Below are 18,875 nucleotides of genomic sequence, written 5' to 3'. Positions count from 1 at the left end.
AGGCGCCTTGTTGTTAGTGTTGCAAGTGGTTTGGTTATTGTCTTTCTCAACTGGATCCCAACTAGTCCATCAGGTGAGTTAGGTTGTCCAATGTTGAGACCATTTCTGGATTAGACACTTATCCAGAATTCTCCTTATGAAAAATCAAAAATAAAGAAAATCTGTATTATGTACATACTCATGAGGAAAGAAAATTATCATATTCCAAAAATCATGTAAATTGATTGAATAGTTTTATTTTCATAAAGAGAATCATTTTTAAAGCGAATTTGAGTTTTTCCACTGCACCTTCTTCCCCTATTAAGAATGGATTTCAAAAATCTCAATTTGGATTTATCTTGCTTGTGTATGTGTTAATTGCTTAAAAACAATTTGAAGGAACATCCTTCAAATTGTTTTTAAGATGACATTGCGAGATACTTTAGCCATAAAATTTGATTTTCTTATTTAAAAATAAAACTACATGATCAATTTACATGATTTTTGGTGTACAATATCTTCTGTCACGGGTACGTATACCATCCAGATTTTTTCTTTATTTTTGTTTTTTCAAGAGGGGAAATTTTGGACAGCACTTAGAATTTTCACGGAGGTATCACACGTTGCTGAATCCTGCTGCCACATGTATGGCTTTCCTGCAGCCACCTTCTCCATCCAATGCTTGGCAATAAGAGACAGCAATTCAATATAACCATCCGAATTGTTTGAGTCCTTTTTCAAAGAGGTTGGCATGAATTGGACTTTATTGGAAAACATACACAAAGACCATCATGGTTGGATGGAACTTGGTCTGCATAATATGCAGGACTTTGTACAGACTGTCAGATAGTCATCTGTTGTTCAGCACATTGTGCAACTAATCCTTAGAAGAACCAGAGCATCCTGATTTCAACTGGATGTTTGACTTTGTTGAAGGATTTTTAGTTTTCATAAAGCAATTCTTTTGGATCTTGGTATTAAATAGTTGACCTTCACAACTCGTACGAGAAAAGTAGTAAAGATCTTTGTTCAGTGCTTTCTTCCTCATCACCACTCTGACGTCCATCTCTCTTGCCAAGGTCTACATTGCCTTGCCTAAATTTTGCCACACTTTTTTTTTAAACTTTTTTTTATCATTTTGTTCTACTTGGGGCTGGGATATCCTACAGGATGCCATATATTCACCTGCTATCTCATGCATTCCAACAGAGATGTTTTTTTTAAGATTCTATAGTTCCTTTTAAATACAATTATCTATATCTCTCTTGCATTTGGTTCACAGGGTATATTTAGCAGGTAGTTTTTGAAATTTCGGTAACTCCCATAATTACTGGAACAATGGAGATCTTACTAAGATTCCAGTTTTTTTTTCATTACATACATAAAACCTTGATATCTAAATTTCGCTGTGTGGACATGGTCAAAATAACTATTATGATTCTTACTGCTAGCCACTGCTTCCACAATTCCATCACAATTCTCTAGCTCACATCTCATGGTCTTCAAAATATTTCAAGTTGCATAATCATAGCGTTTTGCTTTATTGTAAAATCCATCATCGTGCAGTGTCTGAGGAATATCTCTGCAACAGAGCACACCTCGCTCCAGGGACAGTCCATGATAATGTATACAATGGTCTGCATGTTGCCGCAGCAAGGACACAGAGCGTCCTGTACATAGCCCCTTCTTGTGCAGATTGTTCCATGTTTTGGCAACCTTCACTCGGGCCCAGTTGAGTGTTACCCACTCTTTTGAGGGAATTCAGAGCCTGCCAGGAGATCTTCTTTCAGTTCCAAAAGAGTGTAATTGTTGTCTTTGACAGACTCCTTCCACCAACACAGTTAAGGTTTCTAAACTTTTGAATTAAGTGCATACATGCGAGTCATTCTCTTTCAATATTCCGATGCTTTTCAGTTGTTCATCGTTTCCAGCTCGCACGCCCACCATTGCGCTTAATTGCTATTAAATACTTTAAATGGTTATAAAATGAAAGTGTATAAAAAAAAAAAATTATCAATATATAATATATAAGAACATTCGGCACTTTTACAAAATTAAGACGAGATTTTTGGAAATTGTAATACTGAATTTAATATGAAAACAATGGTATCTATGTATTCGTCATATTTTTAAGATGATTATATCCAAAAATTACGAAAATTGATAAGGTAGAAATTTTTTATTAAAGAAAATAAAAAATAGAATTTGATGAAAGTGATCGTAAAACATAGGAGAGTTCAACAGGAAGGCAATTTTCCGTTCAGATTAAACAAAGATGGTGACAATTTTTCACTTGCTAACACGATTAAAGTTGTTTATTTTAATAATTCAATAATATTCAGGTAATTTCGACTGCATAATTTGGAAGCTACCATTGTAATTTATTAGAATTGACAAAAAAATCAATTGAAACCATTGTTTTTATCTGAAAATTCCATTTATTGACTACAAAATCTCGTCATAATAATGTAGAAGCACCAAATATTCTGTATAAGAGGGTAAAGAAACCTCCGATACCGAAAGTATAAACATCAATAACTATCGTAACTTTACCAAACAAGTGGAGATAAAATCAATTATATATTTTATTTCAATTTAATATTTCAATTGTTGGTTATAGTCAAGATTGCCTACTCTTTTTTACTTCCAGTTTTTGCTATGTAGACGGTGACAAGCAAGATATTGTCCCTTCTGATTAATGATTATCTTTCTCTCAGATAACATGAAGCAAGCAAATCCTCATCTATGAAAAGATTGCAAAGTTTTCAAAGCTATTTACATGCAATTATTTTCCAAAGAAAGATTAAAACAATGTAACTATTAAGTTGGTGCAAAAATAATGTCGTTTTTGGACATATATATATATATATATATATATATATATATATGACAAAAAAAAAACATTATTTTTGCACCAACATATAATAACAATTTTATTAAAATACGTTTCAATTAATAATTTACTGAAAAGACCATAGTGTACTAACTTTTAACATAATATTTAAAAATATAAAGATTTGACAACACGAGGGGAGGGGGGATATTTTTCTTCTTTTTTTTTTTACATAAGAGTCACTACTTATCAAGGCCCAGAGGTCACTTGAGGATAAGGGTTAATGAGTGCACAGTAGTCAATAGGACAATATCGTAGTAATCGTTAGTAGTGGAAATTTGGTAAATTGGATTACTTAAGGCGACAGCTCATCAAGAACTCATTCATGTTGGAATTGTAGTCAGTTGGGAAGCAAGCAAACGGAAAAATATAAGAAAATATGTGAAACAAACATTAAAGTAAAAATGCACCTAGTTTTGTTTCATTTTACTTCAAAGTTCTTAGAAATTAATCAAGTGGACCCTTGAGAGTAGAGAGGGGGGGGCTAATACTTGATCTCTATATGAGATACATAGATATTCAAGTGTTTCATTAAATTCTCTTTTACCTCTCAAATGTTGAGTTAGTAAAAAAGTAAAGAACATGAATATTCCTCTCACCAATTAACTGTGTTATAGTATATCTTTATTGCGGCATCTTGTGGTATTCAGATTCCAGGATAAGAATTTGTCTAGTCTGGTAGAGTATCCAACTTAGTGCTATTACTATAGGCAACATCACTTGGAGAAAATGCAACATTTCTTATATAAGTCAGTGTGGGGTAGCCATACTGAGGGGATGTTATTTTGAATATTTATTTATTATTATTATTATAAGGGCAAAGTATCCTCATGCTAGGTTGTCCTGATAAACCCATGTACATAGAGATCTTAGATACTTGAGGATAGTGTCCCACAGGCATTCAAATTCTCTCTGGTGTGTGTATGTGTGTAAATTAAAAAAAAAAAAAAAAAAAAACATTTAAATCAAATCCCAGAAAAAAGAGTTTATGCAAAGCCGATTTTTTATAAATGTTCTGAAACCTATTTTAATTTCATATTTGGCATTAAGTAAATACAAAAAACAAATGATTGGATTTTTTTTTTTTCTTTTCGATGATTTAGAAATAAAAACGTTTTTCCTCAGAAAATATATCTATTTAAATGCACTGTTTACTTCCGGTCTCCTATAACTATTCTTCAGACTGAATGAAATATACTGGCGACATCCAATTTTGTAACCAAGAATTCAATTATCTTATCTGCTGATATTTTTTTCATTTTACTCATATTTTTTTTTTTTTTTTGCTTAATGCTATTTTTTTACATTTGCATTTTTATTCATAAATTAATGCACATGGTTTATTCATTTTTTTTTTATTGGATTATTTTCCTTTGATTGGTTACTTTCTATTTTTAATAGATATAATTGTTAACTCATATGCAATTATTTTCTGCTCTTTAAAAATTTTTTGTATACAACATCATTGATCGTTAATAATTTAGACAATTTTTTTTATTCTATAGTTATTTTTATTTTGTTTAATCATTTAGATAATTGTCAAATATGAATGCAGACATCAGAATAATGTTGCCTTTCCATTTTATCAAAATAAAACATACTTTATCCAATGCCTTGAGTAATGGAGTTTAAGAATATATTTGGTTATGAGAATCTATCTCTAAAAGTCAATGAACGAACAGACGATAACCACAACTGGACAATATAGAGAGATGTGTGCAAAATAGGAGACTTTGTGGGTTTGGTCACATTAAAAACATGTATGAGACTACTGGTGTCAGTAGATATAGAACAGTTGAGGTAGAAAGATCAGTTGGAAGGAGAAGGGGTAGGAAATTTGAAAGAAAGGGATAATTAAAGACTTAGCAGAGATAGGTAAGTTTGAAAGTCAATTTCTAAAAGCTGCCCAACGCATGTAAAATGGATGATGATTGAGATTTTTTTTAATATTTTCATTTTTCTGTTTTCAAAATTATTTAATTGTGAATTTTGTTATAAATTTGGTTAATTACTTGAAAAGATTTAAAGAAAACAGGAATACCCGTCCCAGGATGGGTAAAATTAATTCCCAAACAGAACAGTTTTACACTACTTTTAGTTCCCTTTTTTGAAATATTGAAATCCAAATATAATGAAATTAAATCATTATTAGAATGATTATTTCAATTTTGATCAAAATTTTGATTCTAAAAAAAAATGTTTAAAAAATTAAAGGTTTTTAGAAGAAATTGAAATTCATGAAATTTTGCTTAATTGGTACTTTAATGACTATGGATCAGATTTAATGCAAATACTAAATATTTTAATCTTTAAATGGGACGTTGTGTCCCTAAAACTCTTTAAAGTAAATGTCTAATACACATTCTTAAAATTTCATAAAAAATCAGAGCTATCTGAATGTTCACAGAGGGGCAGGGGTGACAGAATAAAGGCCATAGACCCACTGTTATGGCTAGCAGCTGTGCTCTAAAATTCATAATGATCAGTTAATTATTATTGGAGTGAATGTTATACATACAAATAGATGCAAATATACCTAACTTTATATAAATATGATGTTTATGTGAGCGAGAATGATTCTTGATTGATGCTAATATTTGTTTCTTTTTATCTTCTTTCAGACTGACATGGAGGAATTAATTGATATACAAATGCGTAAACGGCTCCATCAGGAGCGAATCAAAGAACAGGTAGAAGAACAACTAAAGGAACACAAAGTCAAGCGAAGTGGATCTTTCTTCTCTCGCGTCAAACATTAAACAAATTTGTTCTATTGTTTGTTGCTTTTTCTTTTTTTAAATTTCTAAGTGCTGGATAAGATCTGTGATCAGGAGTTATCTCCCTTGCACAAATGACAAATATACCAAAAATACATTTAAGGACGATACAACATAAAAAAAAAAAAAAAAAAATACTCACACACACACATTATATATATATATATATATATAATGTGTGTGTGTGTAGATTAGTGATGTTTTAAACCAAAGCATTTCAGGTGAAATCATTATTACGTACTCACGTGTCATGTTGAAATTGGTATTGATTCTAAAAATTACGAAAAATGATCCAGTAGAAAAATAACTGCAAGTAAAAATAGAATTTATTCAGTTACCGGGTTTTATCGTATGTTTTAATGTGGAAGAGTTGTGTGATCAATTCTGTATAACAAACTGACTTACCTCCCTTTACTTGAATTAAGAGTGCACCATTTTTAAATACATGTCAGAACGTAACTGTCAATGATTTTTTTTTGTTAAAAATACATCTAGCACATCTTCTAGTGGATCATTTTTTTTGTAATTTTTGGAATTTGTACTAATTTCAACATGACACATAAGTATGTAACAATGTTTTCACCTAATTTACACAAACATGCATATATATATATATAATGATTTCACATCTGTACAAAACATGGATACTGAATAAATTCTGGCACAACCATTGTGATAGTCACATAATGACATTCTATAATGGGCATGGAAAACTGTATTGCTATGACCACAGACATCCTCATCATCATTGTCAAACAATCATGACAATCAACACCTGTAACAAAAATATATGATAACAACAAACAAAAAAAAATACTCTTGAAAAGGAAATTTAGAAAAAATTCTATTTTTGCTGATGCTATCACAAATAGAATTATTATTTTTTTTAATGCCTGGATTTGGAAAAGGTGTTTTTCCTTTTGATATATATATAATGATTTTACATAGACATACATTACATACACGTAAAAATGAAAAACATTGTTTTTGAAGCATTATACTGCTTAAGTACAGTGTGGAAAATAAGTATTCGCTTTCGATTCATTAATGCATTTTATATAGAAGTTTATAAGTTTATTGGAATGTCTTGTGTACAGGACGAAATAATACCATGTTATTGAAATTCAGAATTATAAATTATTTTAATCTGTGATTCATCAAAAAAAATTTTTTTTTTTTTATTCCAAGCATTTAAAAAAAATATTTATAAATAAAATAAAAAGATTGACTGCAGTTGAGGGCGACCTGAAGGATCTCTTTTCATTGGTTACTACAACAAGATATAGGAGAGGTTGTCACTTCTTTCTATAGGTTGCTCCACTTACCCTTGACCTTCACCTTATGCTGTTTAGCAAGGAAGCATGAAGGAAGTTGGCTACTAAACCAAAATGTAAGGGAGAATGACACTGCGTTCCTAAGATTGCCATTCTTGCCCATGATCTTCACCTTGTAATGTTGAGTGCTTAGCAAAGCAGCATAAAACAAGTTTGCTACAAAACTGATGTAGGGGAGGATGCCACTGCTAATCTCAGGTTACTCTGCTTACTCTTAATCCTCACCTTATTTATTGAGTGTTTCAGCAAGGAAACATCAAATACCATTTTTTGACTCTTGGATAGGACTCAACCAAGGATTGAATCCCAATCTCCTCCCGACCCATTAGCAAATGCCCTAACAATTATGTTATATATATATATATATATATATATATATATATATGTTTTATAATTATTCCTCGAGATTCCTGCCAGTTTATATTCATGAAACAATAGAAAAATTGTCCGTAAAACAGAAGTTGTGTTAAATTCTTAGCATGAAATTGGGTAAAGAATCGCAGACAACATGAATAGTTATGATAGATAAAGAGAGACATGTTAATAACATTCAGTTTCTATTCTATCGATCTGGAAAAGTTTAGGTTTTATCAGTAATTTCAAATGAAACCTGCAATACAGTCACAACTGTTTCGATGGAACTTGTGATGTCGCTTAACTGTGGTGATCTAAAGAGTGAAAAGTATATTAAGATCTCATTTTGGCCTATGATTTCTCTTGGGACATATTATTCACTCCTGCACCAGAAAGAGGTCTATGCAGGTATTACCAGAAACTGTTTTACTGTCGATTTTGATTAAACCAGAGAAGGGACACTTTCTCAATCAGGATCTTGGAAAGTATTTTCAAGAGATCTAGTAAGTGTGACAACAATACCACAATTCAAGGCAAAATTGGACAAGTGCTTCACTGCTGTAAAATATCTTGTGTGTAAATTTCTGCCATTCTTTATCTACATAGCAATTGAAACATACTTTTGCCAAATTTATTAGATTTAAATTGGAGATAAATATCAAGAAATTTTTTTAAAGATCTACTGAAAAGCTTAAAATAGCAAACCAGAACACCTGACTTAAAGTCTGCAGTAAACAGTGTCCATTCAGATTTGATTCCTGACATGAAATACTTCCTGTTTAGGATAAAAATAAGTAATGAAATAGGTGAGAAATAAAATCAGAAAAAGTTATTTTACTAATTTTTATTTTATATAATTTTTTTCTACAAAAAGTATTCAAATAGATAGTTTTCTTTTTCTTTTTTTGCATAATATAAGATGTTTTTGTTTTATATTTTACATCATTTTAGAAAAATAAATAATTAAATATGTAATATGTGTTTTGGGGGAAAATATAAAAAAAGTTCGTTTCTTTTTGAAACATTGAAAATATTTTTTTAACAATCCTAGTACTGTTGGATTGCAAATATGTGATTTTTTTTTTTTTTTTTTTTTTTTTTTTTAAACATTCAAACTTCATCTGGGCTTAGTACATTTTGTATTATGCTATGCATAATTTAATAGAGTTGCTGTTAAATATAGTTTTATCAAATAATAGTGAGATCTAGTTTGCTTGAAGCATTCTATATGATACATATTTAGGGAAGTATTAGAAGGCTATTACAATGCAAGAAATGGAAATATAAATAACCTAGCAGGCCGTCTGACATTGCTCAGTCATAAAATGAATTATATTTTAATACATGCGGATTTCTAATTTATTATTATAGAGTCAATTCTCTATTGATTATTATCCAATATATAGCAATAATTTCAAAAGTTATAAAAAAAATATCACTAGGGTACCTTCCACTAGAATCAAAACCAGAATGTTTAGCGCTTCAGCCTCAGTCATTATTTATCTCCAGCATCATTAACATATGAGCTATGGACAAATGGATATGAAAGGTTAAAAATTAAACAACTTTGATTTTGCGCATGTACAAAAGTAATGTTTTATTCAACGAACCCTGCCATGGTCAACTGTTTTGATGTAAATTTTGTCCCCTTAGCAACAATTTTTGCCGGCTCAAAATCAAATTGAAAGTATGCTACAGGTCCAAATACCCTACATATCAAATTTCAACTTTGTAGATCAAATATTCAGAGAAGAGAATAGAGATATTTTGCACACACACCAACAACAACAAAGTCACTTATTTATATACAAGTTAGAAAAGCATTTCATCCAAGGCATGAAAATTGTTAAACAAAATGTTTTTACTATAGGCTTTAAAAATAAAGGTACAAGATTCAATTTGAAATGTATTTATCTTCAAAGTGCACTTTTATAAATTTTACAAAGTAAGGTATAAAAATTTAATACCTTACTTTGTAAAATGTATAAAAGTGCACTTTGAAGATAAATAAATTTCAAATTGAATCTTGTACCTTTATTTTTAAAGCCTATAGTAAAAACATTTTGTTTAACAATTTTCATGCCTTGGATGAAATGCTTTTCTAACTTGTATCATATCTTTTTAAGATTATATTTTATTTAATTTACTAATTTGGATTTAAAAAAAGATGAATGTGGTTTTGTATGTATTTATTAAAACTCTTCTACTCTCTATTTCAGATTATATTTCTCCTCACACCACAGCTCATTTTTGCAACCCCCTTTTTCTATTATTATAGGTCTGCATATTCTCTCTGTTTCAGTTTGTAATTCTCCTCACACCACAACACTTTTTTGCAACTTCCTCTTTGTCATACATGTCTGAATAATGAGAAAATCTGAATTTTTTTAACAAAAACTTTAAAATAACTTTTTTAGATTAAATTTTTTTAAACTTCTTTCAGAATAGAAAATCTTTACAATTTAATAAGGAACATATTTCATATAGGTTTCATTAAAAATATTCAGTAGATAACGAGAAAAATAGAGATGAAAATTTCAAAAGGACTGTATAACTGGATACGCTCAATAGTAGTCCTCGCTAGCGAAATACTTTGTTATTGTTATTCTATTATTAGTATTCAAAACATTTTGTGTCCTGTGCTTTCGCGCGAGGACTAATATATATATATATATATATATATATATATATATATATATATATTTCCGTGTATGAATGCAGAATGTAGAAACTATGCATAAATAGAATTCAGCATAATAGTAAAATGAAATCAATCATCTAATGAGAAATCATAAAAAATGAGTAATTAATTAACGCTCGTTTTTTTTAAAGGAACATGCAAATTAGTTAACCTTCATGTAGTTGTTTGCATATCTATGACTGAGTATATTAAGAAGTTCATTTTAATAGAAAAAGTAGGATCTGATCTTCGGACTGAGATCCAAGTGTAGTATCTGTTCTGATGCTACACTTAATTTGTCCTTAGTCAATGTAGAGGAAACCTTTCTATACTAAGTCCATTTTTATTTTTGCCAACTTCCAGAGTGCTCCTTTTTTGGAGAGCTGGTTTGCCTCCCATGTTATAAACAACCTTGTGTCACCTATTGCTCTCGTGGGGAAGCAATTAAATGCCAATAGAAAAAGTAGGCTGTCAGAGCGAGAAAAAATCTCATATTTATTTGTATGTAGATTAGATAAATAAAATAATCTTTATTCCATTTGCTGCAGCGATGTTTATTCACTGCAACATAATTTCAAAACAATTTTCAGTTCTCACGGCTTTCAAGCAATTTGAAACAACTAACATTTGATAAAGAGGACTTTTTTCTTGAAATATATTAAGGAACACAGTCACACACATTAGATCTCTGTGTAGAAGTTTTGATTTTTCAAGCAAGATTTACCATTGATAAAACAAAAAGTAAAATAAAAGTATATATATGTAATCACCTGTTTTTGTCTTCCCTTCTCAACACCAACAATTGTCCATTTCTTGCCTGCTAATACTTCCCTCAATACATAGTTTTATCACTTGCAAGCAATTAAGAATAAGGAAAATGAAACTATCAAATACAGGAAATCTGAAACTCTTGCTGGAAGTTATATTACAGATGAAGTTTAATATCAGGAATCAAATCTGACCAGACATCGTTTACTGCAGATACTGAGTTCGACATTCTTCTAGTTTGCCATTTTAAGCAATATTTTTAGACATAAAACAAAAAGAATGAAAAGAAATGCCTGGCTAAAAGCAACTATTTATGCTGTTGAGTGGCCATAATAATTGCTATCTATTAAAAATTTTTTATTTAATCTTGGTATGGTATTTGCTCTGGATGGGCTAAAGTGATCTCCACCAAAGGAGGAAGTTTCAAGGGAATATCGAATTCATATGCAATCCGTAGTCTGTGTCAGGGAGATGACATACAGTGCCTAGTATTACCATATGATACTGACCAAACTGAACATCGCTTAACTTCGGTAATCTAACAATGTTATTTTGCCATACAATCATAAAAAATTTAATCTCTGTAGAAGTCTGGTGAATGCTTATGAAAAGCTTCTTATAATCCGTCAAAACATTAATGTCCTTTCATAGAATTTGTTTGTTTTTTTTTTGGGGGGGGGGCCTTTTGATAAACTTATGTAAGTAAATTTACATTTTCATCTGCTGAAATCTTTCAATTTTGGATGTATTATTCTTGTTAGAAACTTATTGCTTCAGATAATCTGTAAACTGTATTTATGAAAAGGAGTTTCAATACTTATTTCTTCCACAATTTTCCTGACATTTTAGTAATTATGGTTACTAAACCATAATTACCAACTGAGACTAAAGTCTACAATGACAACTGATGTAAAAAAAAAAAAACATCAAAAAGACACAAATTTAACAAAAAAAAAAAAAATCTTTCAAATCTTATTTCCTTTATCATTTTTGCTTTTTTTCTTTTTATTTGCTACTTTTTCCCCCCACACACAACTTTTTCCCCCCACTAGATTTTTTTTTATTATCAAACATTTCTGTGATTAACATTTTTTTTTTCATTTTTTTTATGACTTTGTCTAAAATTGTTCTCCATTTTGTGCCTTGTCATAGTGAAAAAGATTAATTACAGACAATTATGTGTACAAGGAGTTTATTTCTTATTTGGTGCCGCACATGTATAAACTCCCAATACAATTTAACAATACTATAACGAGTTTTATCATTTTTGGGTATAAAGAAATAAAAATGCTTCAAAAACGTTTCATTTTATCCTAAAAAAAAAATAAATAAATAACTTGTTCAAATTATGAAAACTTTTTGAAGCTCTTATGGAAAATAGTTGGTTATTTTTGTAATGGCCAACCAAAAACGAACTATACATTGTGTGTGTTTTTTTTTTTTTTGGAGGGGGGGGTGATAGAGAGGAGAACTGAAAAGTTTCACTAAAAACAATTTTTTTTATAGAAGAGATAACATAGTTGATCAAGATTTAAACCAAATGTCTTATATGTTTAACAATCCAACCATTTTCAAGAGTCCAATATTCAAACTCTTCAGCTTAACATTTGCAGGTAACATGAATTGGAATAGATATATAAAAGATACTGCCAAGTCTGCTGCAAAGAAGGTGGATTCCTTCTACCAAGCTAAAAAAAACTCACCAAAGCCACCATTCAAGTATTCTTGCTATATCTTAGCAGGTGCACCAGCCACTAGTCTTTTGCTTTTGGACAGAGTCCCAAAAAGCTATCTACCAAGCTCCAATTTCTGTTTCCTCGTTGCAATTTTTTTTGCATCTCAGGTGCTTGTTTTACAGTTACTACAATGGAATGTGCTCTAATAAACTTACAGCACTTGTGCCCTTTCAATGTAAATACACCCGACAAGCAGCAAAATAACGCCCGTCCACTGATGCTAGTCCCTAGATGTTGGAAGGTTTTGTACTCTAATAGCTTCTTTCCTTGAATCACTTGCCTTTGGAATTCCCTCTCTGTTCTTTGTTTCTCCAATTGTACCAACTTACATCTCGGTGGCAATGTGCCTTGATTGGGATGAATTAAAGTAAACAAAAAAAAAACCTGTGAAAATCTAGAGAAAATGTTTACATAAATAATCAATTGCATTGCTCCTAAGACAGACTTAGTTTTTAAAATATGTAAAATTATACATTCAAGAGAATCCTATAATAAGATCTACTACTAATGGAGATTTAATAATTGTCTGTTTGAAGCCAAAGCTATACTTATAACTTTTATTAAATATTCTTTTGTACAATTTTTTTACGACACAATTCTAGGGGAGGTTAAGTAATATATGTTTTATTGTCATTGCATCATCCTCTCAAGCATTACCTCCTCCTATTTTCTTTTTTTTTGGGGGGGGCTCTATTTTGTTATGAGACCATCCTTCCAGGTATTACCTTTTTTTTCTTGGGACTGGTAGTGTGGTAGCTGTTCTGTTGCTGTGAGATGATTTTTCCAGGCATTACCTCCTCCTTCAGAGGGAGGGAGAGAAGTAATGTATGTCAACAAGAAATTGTCACAAACAGCTGCTCATTACTAAATTCAAAGTATATACATTGTATATACCAGCAAAAATATTCATAACTGATTTTGAGAATAAATTCTTTCTGTAAACGTAAAAAAAGGCTCTCAACAGAAAATCTACATCGCAAAAGTGACCCAACATTTTTAAGGAATTAGTCATGGATGGAGAGTAGAAAATAAGCGTTGGATTTACTTTCGTCAGCCTCGTAACTTTCACTTCCCTTATTTGTTCTTTTCAGTTTTCACACGAGTGATGTTTTTGGAAAAGGGAGAAAAATTGCTGTTTGGTTGGAATCTATGCATATGACATTTATCATTGGCTCGTTTTTTACCTTCAAGTCGTATTTTTTTCCTTTTTTTTTTTTTTAGCTCATTACATTAAGTGGCTTCATGCCTTGTCTAGAGCAATTTCCATAAAAAAATTTTTTTTTATATAAATGATCAGTACAAAGTGATAAATGATGGCCAACATTTGAATCTGAAATCTGCTGCTGGTGAGAATCAAAGTAACCGCATCCATGCACACACAATGGAATATGCTTGTCTTCTCTAGCCAAGCAAGCAAGCAAGCACAACTTGTAAGATTCATGTACACAACTCTTTTGGGAAATCACGTCTTCTTTTCAACCATCCTCACTTTCAATTGTTTCACAGCCAGGTTTCAAGTGTCCATAGGCAAACAACTACTTTATCACAATTAATGTAGCCCTTACGAATGACATAGGAGATCCTATACTACTTATATCAGAGGGATAGGTTCTGTTACAACTCCTTCTTGATCCCATCATCGCACATACGTAGCAGCTACAGGCTAGTCTTTTTTATCTGTGGTGATTTTAGGAGTGGCACAGTAGGTTTGGTCACTTCTTGAGATATTTCGATTGAGACCTGTTGATCTCTGCTGCTATATTAATGTTATGAGCATCCTTCATTCATTTCGTATGAATCAGATGATTATTGTTGGCATTCGTTTCTCCAATATCTTTCTAGTTAGAATTTTTTCTTAAAAGACATTGAGTGCTTATGGGGGGAACCATGATGGTTGGCAACATCCTAAGTGAAAGTGTTTCTGTGGAACGAACAAGATTTGAATGTGGCACACCCAGGCTGTTATTCTGTGTTATTAACCACTTAGACATCATCAACTTCTGATCTATACTGCTGTCACTTTAACGATCATAACAATCATCGACTGAGCAATCAGTCTCATTCTCCATCACCGGCACACATATATCACTATCAATTAATGCTGTGGTTTCACTTTTCGTGGAACTGCTCACCTGAATTTTTTTTACATGGAAAGACATGCCATCCATTATTTGAGGAATCATTATGTTCATCACAGTCCCCATCTTCCATTCACTCGTTTCTCACCTTTGTCATTGATCCCATGCTCGCATTCTGTTAGCAGAGGAAGAGCTTCATTATCACAATAATTTAAAAAGTCGTCTTTAAAGCTAACTGTAAATCTATTGTGGGTAATGATGGGACAATTCTAATATTTTTCCCAATTCTGATACAATTACTGATTCTGATTCTTTTAAAATCTGAATATTTAGCTATAGATTTTTTTTTGTTGTTATTATTCTAATATTTGGATTACCCTAAAAGCCCATGTAAGATGTGCATATATTTTCACAAACAAAAAATACATATACAAAGGTGATCTTTAGATTTTAGTTTTGCTAGTAGTTTAAAAATCAATATTTATCATTTTAGCTTTAGTATAAACAATGGAAGATTAAGTTTTAAACAAAATAAAATCAATTAAAAAAATTGTTTTTGGAATCAAAACTTAGGTACAAATTTTTCCAATTCCTATTCTGAATACACAAAAAATTTCTGACTTTTTCGATTCTGATTAATCGTCCCATCGCTAATTGTGGATGTACTTTTTTTTTAATTAAAGATTTAGAGTTCCAAAACTAGCATCATAATTTTATAAAATTACCCAATATTGTCCAAAATATAAATAACTTCAATAGAAAAAATATTTATAAAAGCAGATAAGACTAGGGACATCTATTAAATCACTAAAAAAGAATATAATAAATTAATAACAGAAAATATGAAAACTATTAAAAATTAAACACTAATGCATGCAACTATATTGATATAATAAAAAAGTAAACAAATCACAGATAAACCTGAATTTACTGATAGAGTTATTAAATTAAAACCTAAGGCAGCATACATCCTACTAAAAGATCACAAAAACGATTCCAACAATAAACAAAACACTTGGTTAATTGATCCAACTAAACTCAAAATAGGAAGAATTGGAAAATAATTTTCTCTAGAATTAGCAAGCAGATAAAAAGGATGAACAAAATTAGACCAATGGATTAACATCGCTGAAATAATCACCTAGCTTAATAGTATCAAAAATAAAAATAATGCACCTTCTTATACTTCAACATTGTAGCTTTTTCTCTCTTATTAATACTTGAAGATCTCTTTTGTTTTTTGCCTTGACCACTTACATATCCAATAAAAAAAAACGGTTATGTCCAAAAATTCAGTACACAAAGTTAAGACGCCGGAAGTGGACTCGGTTTACCTAAATATGGAACGGAAGTCACTAAGCATGAAACGAATTCCGAAACCATATGAAACAACTTCTTGTTTTATCATGAAACAATAAAAAAAAATAATTGTCTCAGTCTTAGGATTTAATTAGGCATTCATAAAATCGTGTTTACTTTTGTATTGTACATAATTAGCAAAATCAAGGCACGACTAATCTAAAAAATAACCTTGTTTATTTTTTTACAAATATTTTTAATGAAAAGAAAACGAAAAAAGATGGCATACAGAATTGGAAAAAATAATTGTTTCAGTCTTTAAGAGGTTCATTATATAAATAAATATTTATGTATCTATTGACTATATGCCTTAAGAGAGAATATTCTAAAAATGATTTAATATAAATAATACAAATTTTCATTGTTTTTTTTTTCATGGTAACACAAGTGTTAAAACAAAAAAAAAACTATTTATAGAAATGTAAAAATAAAAGTTTATGATAGCACAAGAAGTGTTAAAACTAAAATAATTTTTTGAAAAATATCCAATACAAAGAAAAATAATTTTAATTAGCCAAATATTTGGCATGTGATGGATCAGAGAGTTACGTAAATTCAGATAACTCTTGATGGCGTATTATTTATTTTGGTCAATTTAGTCACACTGTTTATACAATGTCTAAAACTAGAGAATTGTCGGAAAAGACAGGAAGATTAACTGCTCAGCTACACATGGATTTCAGGGTATAGAAAAATTTCAACAATGTTGAATATCTCAATTTCGACCATCAGTGACACGATTCATAGATGGAAGTCCTATCAGTGCACTTCAAATCTACCATATTCAGGGTGTCCTTTTGTATTTCATTTCATGTTTACTGACTTCCATTTCATATTTAGGTAAACCGAATTCACTTCTGATGTCTTAACTTTGTGTACTGAATTTTTGAATTTTTAACCCAAACCTCACACTATTAAAAAGTGTAGATCAATAATGAATATTAATTTTGAAGCATTAATTCTGAAATTAGTTAAAAACTGTACTTGGTGTAAGTGATTGAAGTAAATTGTGGAAATGAGCAATGCTGGTAAAGTTGATGTTTGGTTAGAAAATTTTCACAGCTATATTGGCAATGTAACTTGAATAAAGATGTGAAAGATGAGTTTTATGACTAACTAGTAAGGTTGATGGGAAAGGAAGTACTTGGTGTGGTAGCAAATTTGAATAATTAGATTGGAAACATCCTTGGTGATTTTGATAGTGTGCATGAAGGAAATGAATGCAGGGGGAGAAAGAATTTGGTCTTGCCATGGACATGCTGGTTGCAAACATGTTTTTTGGGAAATATATAACCCTTATCCCCAAGTGGCTTCCGGGCCTTGATAAGTGGTGACTACCTTGTAAAAAAAAATATATATATATATTAATCTAGTAGAGCAAAACTCAAGTAGATTACCTCTTGATTAGAAGAAAAGGGCAGAAAGCTTTTAATTAAAAATAATATCTGGTGAAGAAATTGTGACAAAGCACAAACGAATTATTTGCAATTTCGTGCTGAAGAAAGTTCACGAAGATGCTAAGGTTAATGTGGACATTGAATAAAGAGCATGTGAATTTAGAGACGAAGCGGTTGAGTGTTTAGTTACTAAATACATTTCAAGAAGTGTGGATGAATAGTGGAAGAAGGTGAGGGATACAGTGTTGGAAGCAACAGACCAGACTTGTAGGTGGATAAAGGGACCATTGAGTGATATGGTGGTGTAATGAGAAAATTGAGAAACGTATCAAAGAAATGATGGAGTTAGTGGAGAAGCGGTTTACTAAATAAATGTATTTATATGGTAGCAAAAAGGACAGCAATAAGAGTAATGCACAAAACCAAGATGGAGGCTGAGCTCAGTTGGTTCCTTGATTCAAAAGGACGACTAGAAGATAACTAAAGAGATGGATATTGTTAGAGAAAAGTGTATTCAAAATGAGAATGGAGTGCTAACAACAAATGAACAGAAAGATTGTTGAATATTGAGTTTTAATGGAATGGAGAAAGTCTAGAAGTTTCAGAAGCAATATCTGATCCATGTGAGGAATTGAGAATGAAATGATATGGGAAGCTGCAAATAAGATGAAGAGGGCTAAGGCTGAGACTCCCAGACATTGTTTTAGAAATATTGAAAGCTGCGAGTGAAACAGGCATTCAGTTGATCACAAACTTGTCGAATCAGATCATCAAAAAAAGAGGTTGTTCTAAAAGACTGGGATCATAGTACAATTGTGAGCTCAAGACAGACATAACTACATAGACTTAAAGTTAATAGATCAGATCCTGAAAGTGATTGAGAAAATAATTGAGCAAATAAGAATTCAGATAAGCAATGATAAAATGCAATTTGGTTTTATGTCTGGTCTATATTTATTCAATGAAAAATGTAAGAGAATTACCGTTGTAAGAAGAAGGACCATCTGTATTTTGCTTTTGTGGATCTGGAGAAAGCTTTTGACCAAACGTTTGTCTGATGTAATTTGCATAAATGAAGATCAAGCAAGTGATTAATGAAGGTTGTCCAAGCAATGCACAGAAATATCTTAAGTCATTGTGTTAGAATTAACAACACATTGAATCACAACTTTAATGTTAAAGTAGAAGTACAACAGTGTTCTCTACTGAATATACTGTTTTTATTTGTGTCTTAGAAGAATTGTCTGGGCAGTTTCATACGGTACATCCAGGAGGAATGCTTTATGTTGATGATTAGTGCTTGTCTGTGAAACAATTGAAGGTCTACTTGTTAAATTTGGAGGAAAGCTATAGAAGATAAAAGTTTGAGAGTAAATGCTACCAAGACCAAAGTGATGATCAGTGGTTGTGGTGTTGAAAAGTATAGTTCCTGTTCATTTTATGGAAAGGGAATTGAGAGCAGTTCAACTTTTCTGCTACTTGGAAGCATTGCATACACAAGTGCAGTGAAATTAGTTTGA

The 18,875-nt window shown here is 30.9% G+C and overlaps 2 protein-coding genes across 3 annotated transcripts in view; one reads left to right on the top strand and one right to left on the bottom strand.

Annotated features, from left to right (window-relative positions):
* Window positions 1–5,647, top strand: part of LOC145292343 (BICD family-like cargo adapter 1) — a 371,843-nt gene extending 366,196 nt beyond the window's left edge. For both annotated transcript variants that reach the window (XM_080138677.1, XM_080138682.1), the window contains exon 11: window positions 5,494–5,647. In XM_080138677.1, coding sequence (XP_079994803.1) covers window positions 5,494–5,631 — 138 coding nt within the window. In that variant the 3' untranslated portion in view covers window positions 5,632–5,647. The remainder of the gene's footprint in view (window positions 1–5,493) is intronic.
* Window positions 1–18,875, bottom strand: part of LOC145292378 (DNA oxidative demethylase ALKBH2-like) — a 130,885-nt gene that overhangs the window by 84,746 nt on the left and 27,264 nt on the right. The window lies entirely within an intron of this gene.

Source organism: Euprymna scolopes, chromosome 2 (assembly GCF_053919585.1).
Source record: "Euprymna scolopes isolate OS-2025 chromosome 2, ASM5391958v1, whole genome shotgun sequence".
In the NCBI taxonomy this organism is placed as follows: Eukaryota; Metazoa; Mollusca; class Cephalopoda; order Sepiida; family Sepiolidae; genus Euprymna; species Euprymna scolopes.
The sequence above is the reverse complement of the archived record's forward strand: the minus strand, read 5'-3'. Positions and strand labels throughout refer to the sequence as shown.